At 51.4% G+C, this 11,510-nt stretch overlaps 4 protein-coding genes across 4 annotated transcripts; 3 read left to right on the top strand and 1 right to left on the bottom strand.

The window, feature by feature from the left end:
- Positions 1-1,277: 1,277 nt before the first annotated feature.
- Positions 1,278-2,686, top strand: H6S33_004553 (uncharacterized protein; the record flags this gene model as incomplete). The annotated part of the gene is made up of 5 exons (XM_044836154.1): positions 1,278-1,466; positions 1,532-1,746; positions 1,807-1,943; positions 2,009-2,100; positions 2,162-2,686. The coding sequence occupies 5 exons, from the start codon at positions 1,278-1,280 to the stop codon at positions 2,684-2,686; spliced, it is 1,158 nt and encodes a 385-aa protein (XP_044690526.1).
- A 1,610-nt stretch (positions 2,687-4,296) lies between these two features.
- H6S33_004552 (uncharacterized protein) lies at positions 4,297-4,664 on the top strand (the record flags this gene model as incomplete). Its single annotated transcript, XM_044836143.1, has 3 exons — positions 4,297-4,368; positions 4,438-4,456; positions 4,519-4,664. 3 exons carry the CDS (start codon positions 4,297-4,299, stop codon positions 4,662-4,664), a joined length of 237 nt encoding a protein of 78 aa, XP_044690525.1.
- Positions 4,665-5,130: 466 nt separating this feature from the next.
- H6S33_004551 (uncharacterized protein) lies at positions 5,131-6,735 on the top strand (the record flags this gene model as incomplete). Its single annotated transcript, XM_044836132.1, has 6 exons — positions 5,131-5,181; positions 5,257-5,281; positions 5,342-5,400; positions 5,469-5,883; positions 5,963-6,523; positions 6,602-6,735. 6 exons carry the CDS (start codon positions 5,131-5,133, stop codon positions 6,733-6,735), a joined length of 1,245 nt encoding a protein of 414 aa, XP_044690524.1.
- Positions 6,736-10,520: 3,785 nt separating this feature from the next.
- Positions 10,521-11,148, bottom strand: H6S33_004550 (uncharacterized protein; the record flags this gene model as incomplete). Its single annotated transcript, XM_044836121.1, has 3 exons — positions 10,521-10,646; positions 10,727-10,842; positions 10,986-11,148. The coding sequence occupies 3 exons, from the start codon at positions 11,146-11,148 to the stop codon at positions 10,521-10,523; spliced, it is 405 nt and encodes a 134-aa protein (XP_044690523.1).
- Positions 11,149-11,510: the final 362 nt, after the last annotated feature.

Here is an 11,510-nt window from a genome sequence, read left to right as displayed (position 1 = left end):
CTCGATGAGTGGTAGTGGGGGTTACATAGGCAGAGCTGCAATATTAAGGTAAGCGACCTGCAGTATCCCAAAGAGGCATCCTACCGGGATAGCTGGAGATAGGTACATGTGTGGCAGTTGAACTCACACCGCTTTCGTGGGCGACTGAGACTGCTTCTTTCTACTGTCATAAGCGAAGCAGTTGGATTAGGGCCATTAAATGTCACGGGTACAGCCGGGATCTCCGCTGTCGTTGACTTGGTCCCAACACTGAGGTTTGACAGTTGTGATACTATGTCTCTCTCCGTCTCTCTGGCTGCCTGTATGTATCACACGCTCGCACTCACATGAGATGAGAGGCATCGCAGGTAAGGAGAAAGATATTGTGGGATTCAGATGTGAGTGTTGGTTTTATTTCTTATTTGCAGTAAAAAAAAAAAAAAAAAAAGCAGAACCTAAAGAGACTACAGACCTCAGGTGGAGAAATTGAATGCTGCAACTTATCACAGTTTCCAACATTTTCTTCAGACTGCAACTGCATATCAGGTGGACATAGATAAAACTCGCCCAATATATTCAATTCCCCTGACCTGGCCTAGGACATCGACCTCCGCGGCAGACAAAACAACCAGAACTGGACAAAAAAGCAAAGCCACAACTGCAGAACTGCAGTGCCGTTAGCACACCCTGGTAAGTCGGTCAACAGCAGCCGTTCGACGTTCGTTCGTGGCACAAAAGCCTGCCCTGAGCGCAAGCTGTCTGCCTGTCTGCCTGCTCCTATGTATCATTGGAAATATCCCAGTCGGGGGGGTTGCGTTTGCTGTTTTTGCTTGGTAGAGTAGTAATTGTCCATGCAAGACAATAATTATGAATATTACTATTACAACCCAACTGGGTTTTATGCCCATCTGCCACCAACCACCGACCGGCCCGCGGATCTTGTCGATTCTGAGATCTGTCTGGCTTTCTTTCTTTTTTTTTTCAGTTTTTCCGACTCTCCCCCGTACCTACATACCTACATGTAAGTTAGAGGAGTAAGATGTCTTAACGCTCGTCCCCTTCATCTGAGTTCATCTTATTTCAGATGGAAGGATGGAAGCCGGTGGTTTAGTTATGTATATAAAGATCCGGTCCTCATCCCGACTTCAAGGACCAGTCAGTAGGAGAGTTGGATTAGTTGGAACAGTTAGACGATTAGACACAACAGTTATCGGCTTTGAAAGCTACAGAATAATCATTTACGACCCATTCGAAGAATATCAACTAGTCACCGCCACCACCCGCCAAAAACCACAGAAATGGCCGACGCACAAGCACAAGCACAAGCACAAGCAGCACAAGTAGCAATAGGAAGAAGCTTTTTAACAGAGTCTTGGTCCTACCTCGGTGTAGCAGCAATCTTTGTTTTCACACGCACCTTTGCAAGATGGAAGGTAGTCGGCTTCCGGAATTTTAAGCCCGACGACTATCTCATGTTCTTTGCTCTCGTGAGTTTCTTCTCCCCCTCAACACTCCTGGAAAACCAAAAAATCTAACTATAAATTCTCCACAGTTCTGCTTTACTCTAGAGTCCACAGCAGCCCATCTGGTTATAACCTGGGGAGGCACCAATAGTTATCTGACCGAGCAAGAGCGACTGGACCTCTCGGAAGACGAGTTCTGGCGTCGTACCAATGGTAGCAAGGCCTTTTTGCTGGGATGGAACTCGTACTGTGGGACAGTGTGGACGTTGAAGTTGTGCATGATCTTTTTCTTCCGGAGGGTTACGTGAGTTTTTCTGCCTCTAAAGATGTGGTGACATCGAGGTGCTAATTTGGTGATTTTTAGTATTGGTCTTGAGAGAGCTTCGTTGATCAAGTATGCGTTTGCGGCGACGGGACTGACATATGTGATTATGATGTTGACACTGTACTTGACGTGTCGGCCATATCACAAGCAGTGGCAGGTCATTCCTGATCCTGGAAGTGAGTCTTTCCTCCATTATTCCTCCTTAAGCTTTGAACAGCTTACTAACAGCGTGGTACTGCAGAGAAATGCTGGGTCGAGTACAACCTTTACTACGTTATTAGTCTTGCTGTCAATGTGTCTACTGATATCTTGATCATGGCCATCCCCATGCCTGTAAGTTCTTGCGTTTTCCAAAAGAACCATAGCAGAAAACTTTAACTAACTCTCTTCCTAGCTCCTTCTCAAAGTTAAGGTGCCAATTCGCCGCAAAATTGTCCTCATTGGCATGTTCTCTGCCGGCTTCTTCGTCATGATCGCCGCCACCCTCCGCTGCATCTACGCCTTCACCAACACGCAGGCCAACGGTCTCGTTATCGCCATCTGGTCCTGCCGCGAAGCCTTCGTCGCCATGATTGTCGGCAACGTTCCCATGATCAAGCCCATCGTATCGCGGTACGGGGGCAAATGGATATCTACGAGCCTGAGCAGCAGTGGCAAGAAGGGCGGCAAGGGCAGCAACATGAATGACAGCGTGGAGCTGAGCAGCCGCAGCACCAACCACCACTCCAACGACAGCGAGAGGCAGATCTGCGGGACGGACTCGGACAGCATGGAGCATATTGTGGGCAAGGAGGGCGGGCTGGAGATTGCGACGAGTAAGACGTACGAGGTGACGTATGAGAACAGTGAGGAGGCGGTCAGGGAGGATGTGGGGTTGGGGTATACGGCGAGGGCGCATGCGGGGGCGGCGGTGGTCTGAGCGGGTAGAATCGGTGGATGGGATCCAAGGAGTAGACTATTTTTTCCTTTGTTGATGGATTTCTTTTGTGGGGAGTCTGGGTTTGTGTGTGCAAATGTGCAAATGTGCAAGTGCAAGTGTGCATGTGTATTAATTCTTGAGTGTATTTCTACTGGGAAGGCTGGTTTGATTTTCGCGGTAGAGTATGTACTTTTCCCCTCTTGCGTGTTTGCTACACTACTACTACAGCTATTCAGCTAGGTGGTGGTGAAGCAGACATTCAGGTATATACGGGGAACTGCAAAAAAGTTTTGTGTAAAGACACATTAAATCCAATTAATTACGAATTATGAAATGAAACTGCCTCTCTGAGAAATCGATAATAATTGTAGAGTATAGGGTATTAATATATATTAGAGCGTATTTACTAAGTACTGTACTTATTTTTGATAATTGGTACTTCGAAATTGACGGTTGCAAAATGCAGTATTGACACTTCCCCTCCGTAGGGATATGAAATGCGCAAGCCGCAAGAACAGGATGATAACTATTATGGTGTCCTATAAGTGTATTTGGTATCCTTTTAATTTACAGCCTGGCAAGCGACCCCACCCAAAAAATGACACTTGTGGATACTACTTCGGAGAGTGGCGAAGTGTCAATTGTCAGAATTGACGATTAGTAAATACGCTCTATAGATATTACTTGTATCTACAATTGCAATAGGTATTTACTAGTATTTAGTACTGTAGTACATGTAGTTAGCAGTATTCGGTATTAGCAGTATTCGGTATTAGCAGTATTCGGTATTAGCAGTATTCGGTATTAGCAGTATTCAGCAATATTCAGTATTAGCTAGTAGGACTGTGCTCCAGTGGCAATAATGTATTACTTATCGCCCCTACCTTCACCCTAACTCCTGACCACCACCACCCACTGAGACACCAAAGCACCCGGATGCACCTCCTATCACTCGTGTACCCTCCCCAGAAACAGGCCCGTGCCCTCTCCCACCCTCCCACGGGTGATGCGGTGTGATGGGGGAGTCTCATCCCACACCGCCACACCCAACCACCCCACGCATCATCTGTGGCGCCGGAGTGCAATGAAACGGAGTTACATAACACGAACCTCCCGCCACACGGCCTGATACGCTCACCACTCGATAACCCCATCCGGATCCATTAATATTACGGACCGTGAAAAAGGCCCGCTCACTGATCGCTCTCTAACAGAAATCCCCGACCACCCACCCCGACCACCCGACCGGAGCAATTATTAAAAGCAGCAGCTAGGAGCCAAATCTCGGTACAACAAGCGCCACGCCTCCGATTGATTGACTGATCGCACCGATGCCGACTTACTAGTAGCTAGCTAGAGCAGAAAGGAAAATGATACTCTTACCGGCCAGAAACAGCTTCCCAGTGGGTGGCTGTCTGTGGGTGGGTGGCTGTCTGTGCTTTGAGACATGGTGACAGGTGTTGGAACTTGGGGGGTTTGGAGGAGTGTTGGAAGTGCCGGCCGGGGGTGGTGTTGACCGTGTTGTTCTGCCTACATACCGAAGCTGGGAGGGTTGATACTACGATATTGTAGTAGGTACTAGGTCCCGCACTTGCACCCTTAGCCCTAACATGGCTGCTAGGGAGAGGCTAGAGAGGCTGGAGGCTAGAGAGGGTAGAGAGGGAGATCTTCCGGGAGCTAAGGTAGTCGAGAGACTTGACGAGAGACGACGGGGGAGGTACCGGGTGTTTGTTCTGTGAATCTCTGTCTAGGACCATCCCCTCATCCATGGTAATCTACTCGATCCACTTGCTCTATCCGTCTGCTTACTATCCATCTACCTACTCTACCAGTGATCTACTCTCTCTACTCTCTCTACTCTACCTTCCTACTCCGACCTACTCTCACCAGCTACTCCCTCTGCCTACTATTCTCGACCTCCCCTGCCCACATCGATCCCCACTCTAGCCTAAACTCGCTGGCAAAGATGCCCAGCTAACTCGGTACATACCCACCTCACTTCACCTCAACCCACACAGTTGATTAATTACTATCCAGCTCCCCCCAGTGCCTGATCTACAAACACCAACAGCGACAGCAGACAAAAGACCACATCATGGCCCGGTTTAATGCCCTCCGATCATGCCCTGCTTTACCCCGCATTACCTGCGTACCTGCGGGTGCCTGCCCATCACATCGCGGGTTCCGTCGCTCGCGAGAGTAGTAATGGCTGGTGATATTTAGTGGTGAGGATGGTAGCGCCCGGGGCACCCGCCGGCGGATGCCAGGAAGGCCCCATTGTCGTTCGGCGCGGGGGAGTATCCCCCCGGTGTTTCCGGGGTGGGAGTAGTCATAGTGGTTGTATAAGTAGTGGATTGTGTTTGCTGCTTGGTGTTTGGTTTGGTTTTTAAGCTTGGTACTTGGCTTTGTAGTGTGTGGAGTATAGATCCTTGATATCTGCTGTGATGTATTTCCTCAGAGCTGCTGTCGTGGCCATTGCGCTGCAACTTTCGGGTGTAGGTTTTTCTTCTCTTTGCCGTTGAAGCAATTGCAGATATATGGACGGACGGTGTTGACTGAGATGTTGATAGGTTGCGAACGGTGATGTTATCGAAGGTACTGCGCTGCACCGCGTCCCCTCCGACCCCATCCCCGGGCACCGCTAACATCCCGCAGACCGCATCCTCGCAAAAATCTACGGCGTCGCCACCAAAGGCAAAACCAACGGCGTGGTCGTAAGTCCTCCCCATCCCCAATTGACCCTAACAAACCCCACCACTAACCCGCACCCCCCGCACGCCAGCCCGCCCCCACCGGATGGCCCGAATACGTGATCGGCACCGCCACCTCCTACACCTACCAGTCCTCCGGCGCCTGGACCACCGGCTTCTTCCCGGGCACCCTCTGGCTCCTCTACCAGCGCTCCCTCAGCAAGACCCTCAAAGTGTCGTCCGCAGAGCTTCTGTCGCTCGCGCGCACGTGGCAGGCGCCGCTGCGCGCGAACAAGGACCGCACCGACACGCACGACCTGGGCTTCATGATCCATGACTGCTTTGGGTGGGATGCGATCCTGACGGGGAATGCGACGGCGCGCCAGACGGTGCATGACGCGGCGATTGCGCTCAGTCAGAGGTATAATAGCGTCACGAAGACGATTAGGAGTTGGGGGAGTATTAGTGACACGGGGAGTTTTACGGTGATTATTGATAATATGATGAGTGCGCATTTCCCCCTTCTTCTTCCCGGGTGGTGGTTGTAGGGTATGAAGTGACTGACATGGCGGGCACGGCCGGATAGACCTGGGAATGCTCTACTGGGCCGCCCAACAATTCAGCAACACTACCCTCTCCGACATCGCCACCTCCCACGCCACCACAACAATGAACAACCACTTCCGCACCGACGGCAGCACCTGGCACGTCCTAAACTACAACCAAGTGACCGGCGCCGTGACCGCAAAATACACCAACCAGGGCTACTCCGACTCCTCCACCTGGGCCCGCGGCCAGGCATGGGCCATCTACGGCATGGTCAGCGCCTACCGCTGGACCAAGAACACGGCCTTCCTCGACACCGCTATCAAGGCCGCCGACTACTTCCTTGCGGGGCTCCCCGCGGATGGCGTCCCGTATTGGGATTTTAATGCGCCGGTGACGGGGCTGCGGGATACGTCCGCGGGAACAATTGTGGCCAGTGGGCTGCTATATCTAATTGAGCAGGCGCCGGCGTATAAGGACAAGTACCTGCAGCGGGCGATTGATCTGATTGATGATACGATTGCGCTGAGTCAGTCGCCGCCGGCAGTGTATACGGAGAGTCCGTTTGCGGTGTCGGATATCGGTTTTAATGCTTTCCTCAGTGAGTTTTTACCCCCCTCTGTGTTGGTTGGCGGTGGCGGTTGTGGGGTGGGATGTGGGCTAACGGTGGCGGCGGTAGTGAACGGCACGATCGATAACAATCCGGCAAAGACACACACGGCCGCGAGCTCGAACACGGGGCTCGTGTATGGCGACTACTACCTCATTGAGGCGCAGAACCGACTTCTCGGGATGGGGCTGCTGGCTGCGTGATGGGTTACGTGGTAGTCATGGGCGGTCACTCGGTTTATTCTTGTGGGAGATCTGGATATGTGAATTAGCTATGACTGCAGTGTTTTTTCATATCATATGGAATACTAAGGTCTCGCTTGGGGGCGCGGGAGGATCTATGGGGTCAGGCTGTCGTGGCTTTATGTACACCCAGCAAAACGAAGAAATGGAAAAAAGAAAAATGGCATTTGAATGTAGCTCCAGAAAAAAGTAAATACATACAATCTCCGTGCAAAGATATGGCTTGCTGCAATAGAAGGAACGCACGACACCCCCACGCTCATAGAAATGATTCCCCCCACAACCGCGGATGGGAAAGAAAGGCATCTACCGCCGCCGCGGGTAGCGAGAAGCTTGGCTCCAGGATTTGAGGTGATCTCCGGGGTGCATGATCCCAGGGGGAGGGTGTCCCGCCGTTGTCTGCGTCTAAGAGAAAGAAGGGAGGAGTCTACTCCTTCAGTGGGTGGATGGGTAAGGTGGATGTGTTGGCACATTGGCCCGCGGGTGGTTATTGCGTCATGGGATATCACTCGATATGGCGGGGTGGGGTGGTGGGTTACCGCGGGGAGGCAGTTCTCCGGGTTTTGTAGCTAGTTGGGGTCTCTAGCCTTTATGCTGCGGGCTCTAGAGAGGGATAAAGCCGTCAAAAGATAGTGTCTGGAGTTGCTTTGAGATGTGCGGTGGGGATTGTATATATCTGAGAGCTTTGGATGTTAGGTTTTGGGTTCCGAGATCTAGAGAGGAGTCGTACGTCGTTGGGTATAGTGTCTGGGTGGCTATGGTGGGGTCTGATGTGGTTGATTCGTGGATTCGTCCACTTCTCAGTCGATTTAGGTAACGGTGGTTTGGTGTGTACTGACTTGAGTACTGTGTTTTTGTAACCTATAGTATGAATGACTAAGCTCTAGCAATCCCAAACTGCCTTTGAGTCTATCCAATCTTTGTGATAACATGAGATTTAATGTGATGAGTCCGGATATTGCTTTATTATGTAGTGAGGGCAAACACGCTGCACGCATAACCCCAAGGACACCTCTAGGCAGGGGTGAAATCGGGTAGATAAAGTTTCATAGATCGAGCTGGTAATATTCGCCATATATAGCAGATATTTACTATGTGCTGGGCTTGTCATATTTTTCTCGTCTTCTCGTTCGTGGGTTGATAGCTATGGTCTGCGAATAAACACCGTTTGGTCAGCTATGGAAGTGAGAATAGTGGTTTGGCTTGTGTAGATATCAGAGTACTCTGTGAGCTATTGGGATCGCCGAAAGCGTGGGCTTATGGCTGACAAGAACATCTCGGAAAGGTATTGATAGCTGCATAAATGAAAAGCGGCATATTCCTCGATGAAATTCCCGATAGCTTTACCGTAGTCTCGTACCCATCCCCTACTTAGTAGCAAGCTGGAAGCATGTAACCAGGAGGGCTGGGGACGTACAAGCCTACCTACATTTACCGCTGTCCTATTCGAACGGCTAGCGCAGTAAAGCTTATGTTCAGTGAGAGCCCTACCGCTATATACCCCGCTAGCTCCCGCTCATACACTAGTAGTCCCTCCGGCAATATTTTCGTTGCAGCCCCGAATAGAGATCGAAAGCTAGGTTATGCCAAGTCTAGCCAAAGATGAAGACCGTCAGCTCGATATGAGTATACCATATATAAGAGCACCCCCTCCAGCGGGCTTTTATTTTTTCCATCTCCACCATTTTCGGGTCCAGCTTTACGCATAGCTCTCTGCTCCAATCTCGCTGACAGTACTTGCAGCTAGTTCGTGGTGTAGGACAATAAGTTCTGTGATACTGATCAAACTGGACCGACAGAGCCATCGCATTGGGGAAGCAGGTACACCACCTAGATCTGGCTCCTATGTCTCTTCCCTGTTATCTGTCCGGCCCTCACCTTTACATACGGCAAAAGTAGAGGTAACACCAGCAGGCACGAGCGGGACCGATCGCGTCGATTTCCGGGGACACATGAGCGCGGGAATGGCGGGAGAACGGCGGAAACATATATCAACCACCCGGCATCATAGCAGCTGGGGGGGGGGGGGGGGGATGTCTTAACTCTCGAGACGGCGAGGTGAGTCGTCAGCTTGATAGAAAGCGCGGTGCGTGAGTCAAATAGCTACAGGGTATCGAGAATCGAATCGATGGTGCTGGTGTTGAAGCTTTGTTTTCCAGGCGCTGGTTGGTCTGGGGAATAGTCCGGTGAAAGAGAATGCAATGATGTTAGTGAAATCACATAGTGCCAGGTGTACCAGATGGACCTGACAGCTTGCACCCTTTTCCATGCCGAGAGAAGCGCACTAGATTTGTTTGTGTACCTGCTCTAACGGAGCTGCATTCCCCATCACACAAGGGTACCTACATATCCCTCCCAGCTCTCCCACACATGTCACCCCCAACGAGATCTCGTATCGTGACCACGGCCACCCCACCTCGTATCCCCCACCTCCCAAGCCAAGCGTCAATGTCAATGATCATCCCTCAGTCCCACTCCCCAGGGTTAGGGTTCACCACCCATGGCCTTGCAATTGCCCTTGTAAAAAGATCAGACTAGACATTAGGAACCAGGGTTCGATAGCTCGCGAACTAACCAGAAGGGTAGTAAATTAGTAGACCACTCTTATTCAAATATTTAGTAGCTAGTTAGTAGTAGTGCCTGGGGGAGGGCCGGAGGAGTCTAGACCGTCAAGCTTAAGTACGACGTCGTACTTTATCGAACAGCGCCGGATATCGACGGGCCTGTCTCTCCTCCTCCCCACCTCACTCCCAGCGTCGACTGACAGACTGACTGATCGACTGCCGCCCCTCTTTCGCTAGTCGGGCTAGCAGCTCCAGGCGACTACACTTATCACATCCGCCTCGAGCTCTCTCCTCCACTCTCTCCTCCACGGGAGGGGCCGCAGCCTTGCCATGATATGCCCCGCGCATACTACATAGGTAGGCGGGGTGCTCCTCTACATAAGACACTTCTAAGACAGATAAGACCATCAGAACAAGACAAGACAAGACAAGACACCTACCTGTCCACCCCCCTCCCTCCCTCCCTCCCTCCCTCGAAGCTACCTAGGTAGCTAGCAGCCTCACCATTTTAGCCGGCCTGCGCCGAGCAAAAAAATAAAGTACTTTCATATCTCGATCTCTGTCTTTTGCGTCTCTGACTGGCCAGAGACGGTGCGGCACGAAAAGCCCCGGGCGGCTATCCTGGGGCCCCCACTGGGTGCAGCACGAAATGGCGCTTGTTCGCGTTTGGTAATGCGGGCAAAGACATGTGTGGGGCTGCGGCCGTCATTGGTGAGGTGGAGGCCGACCAATGATTGTGCGGCCCCGTTTTTGGCTTTTTGCGAGTTGTGATATCACGGGAGACGAGGCTAGGGATGGGGACGGGGTCATTCGTTCGGTTCGGGTAGGAGTGATGAGGGTGCAAACGGTTTGTGAGATGAGTTTGTATGTATGTAGGTATTTTTATTTTTTGTTTTGTGCACCTTGCTTCAGAGGAGGTGGAATAAATTTACCGGATAAATAACTAATGAGAAAGAAAAGAGAAAGATAGGACGAAAAGAAGAAGAAAAAGATGAAAGATTCCCATGATACGGGACACTGGCAGAAATGTGTGATCTCTACAAACAGAAACCCAGATAAGAACATAGCCGCCCCCCCGCCCCCCAAATCCCTCCGCACCGTATCTACAGAAAGGAAAAAAAGACAAACCGGGCCGGATAATATAATTATAACCGAACGGGACGAAAGAAAGGAAAAAAAAAACTAGTTCTCAGTTGCATCCTCGGATTTCTCGCCGACACGGGCGTCGAACTTGGTAAACTCGTGGGCGATGGAGCCCTCCACGAGGACTTCATAGATGTTGCGCACCAATTCGGGTGGGAAGTTGACCTGTTGGGGCGGGTTTGTTAGCTTCCGGACGGTCGAGCGGCGGAGGGACTGAACTGCAATGTGAGGGTGATGGTTAATACCTTCTCGGCCTGGACGGCAGCCTTTGTGATGACGTCTTGCTTACGCCACTCGTCACGGACCGCCTTGCGGCTCGGTTTTATCCGCGCCGCCGCCTCGATGTAGCGCATTCGGTCACCTTAATGGATAACACACAATCAGCGGGGAAGATAGAGACATGGATCGAAGGGAAGGCAGCTAGAAAGAGGGGAGGGAGAACTGAGGGAAAAGGGAATGAGGGAATGAGGGAACGAGGGAATGAGAGAATGGAGGGAGACAAACCCAACAAAGTCACGATGCGTCTGTCCAGATCATCAATACCGATCCTGACCTCAGCCATAGTTGTCACCGTGGCAGCGTTGAGAGTAGCTGGGTCAATCTCGACCGCCGCCGCCTTGGGCGCCGGGGTGTTCTCAGAAACGGCTGTTGTTGCTGCGGGAGGCATGGCTGGGGAGTCTAGAGTTGACGACGAGGGCAAGAATGGGGATGAGGTTTTCGGTGGGAGGGGAGGAGACTTTAAAAGGAAGACATGCACTGCGTTATCGCCAGGGTAAGGGTTACTTGTATCAACCTCGCAATTAATCTTCACGGGTGCCGCCGCAACTAAGCGAGAAGGTGTTGAATTCCGGGGAATGGCCACCACCTCCGACTGATCCACTACTGGCACCTCCACCACCACATGCACACACCACCCACACACACGCATCAGAATCCACATGCACGCCCGGGCGCGATTCGTTTCCTGGATACCTCCCGCTGTCGCCGTATTTGGACTTGCCGGTATGCACGGTTGAGGACGAAGCACCT

The sequence above is a fragment of the Morchella sextelata genome, assembly GCF_020137385.1.
Source record: "Morchella sextelata strain SCLS chromosome Unknown scls_18, whole genome shotgun sequence".
In the NCBI taxonomy this organism is placed as follows: domain Eukaryota; kingdom Fungi; phylum Ascomycota; class Pezizomycetes; order Pezizales; family Morchellaceae; genus Morchella; species Morchella sextelata.
This window is presented reverse-complemented; position numbering and strand designations above follow the sequence as displayed.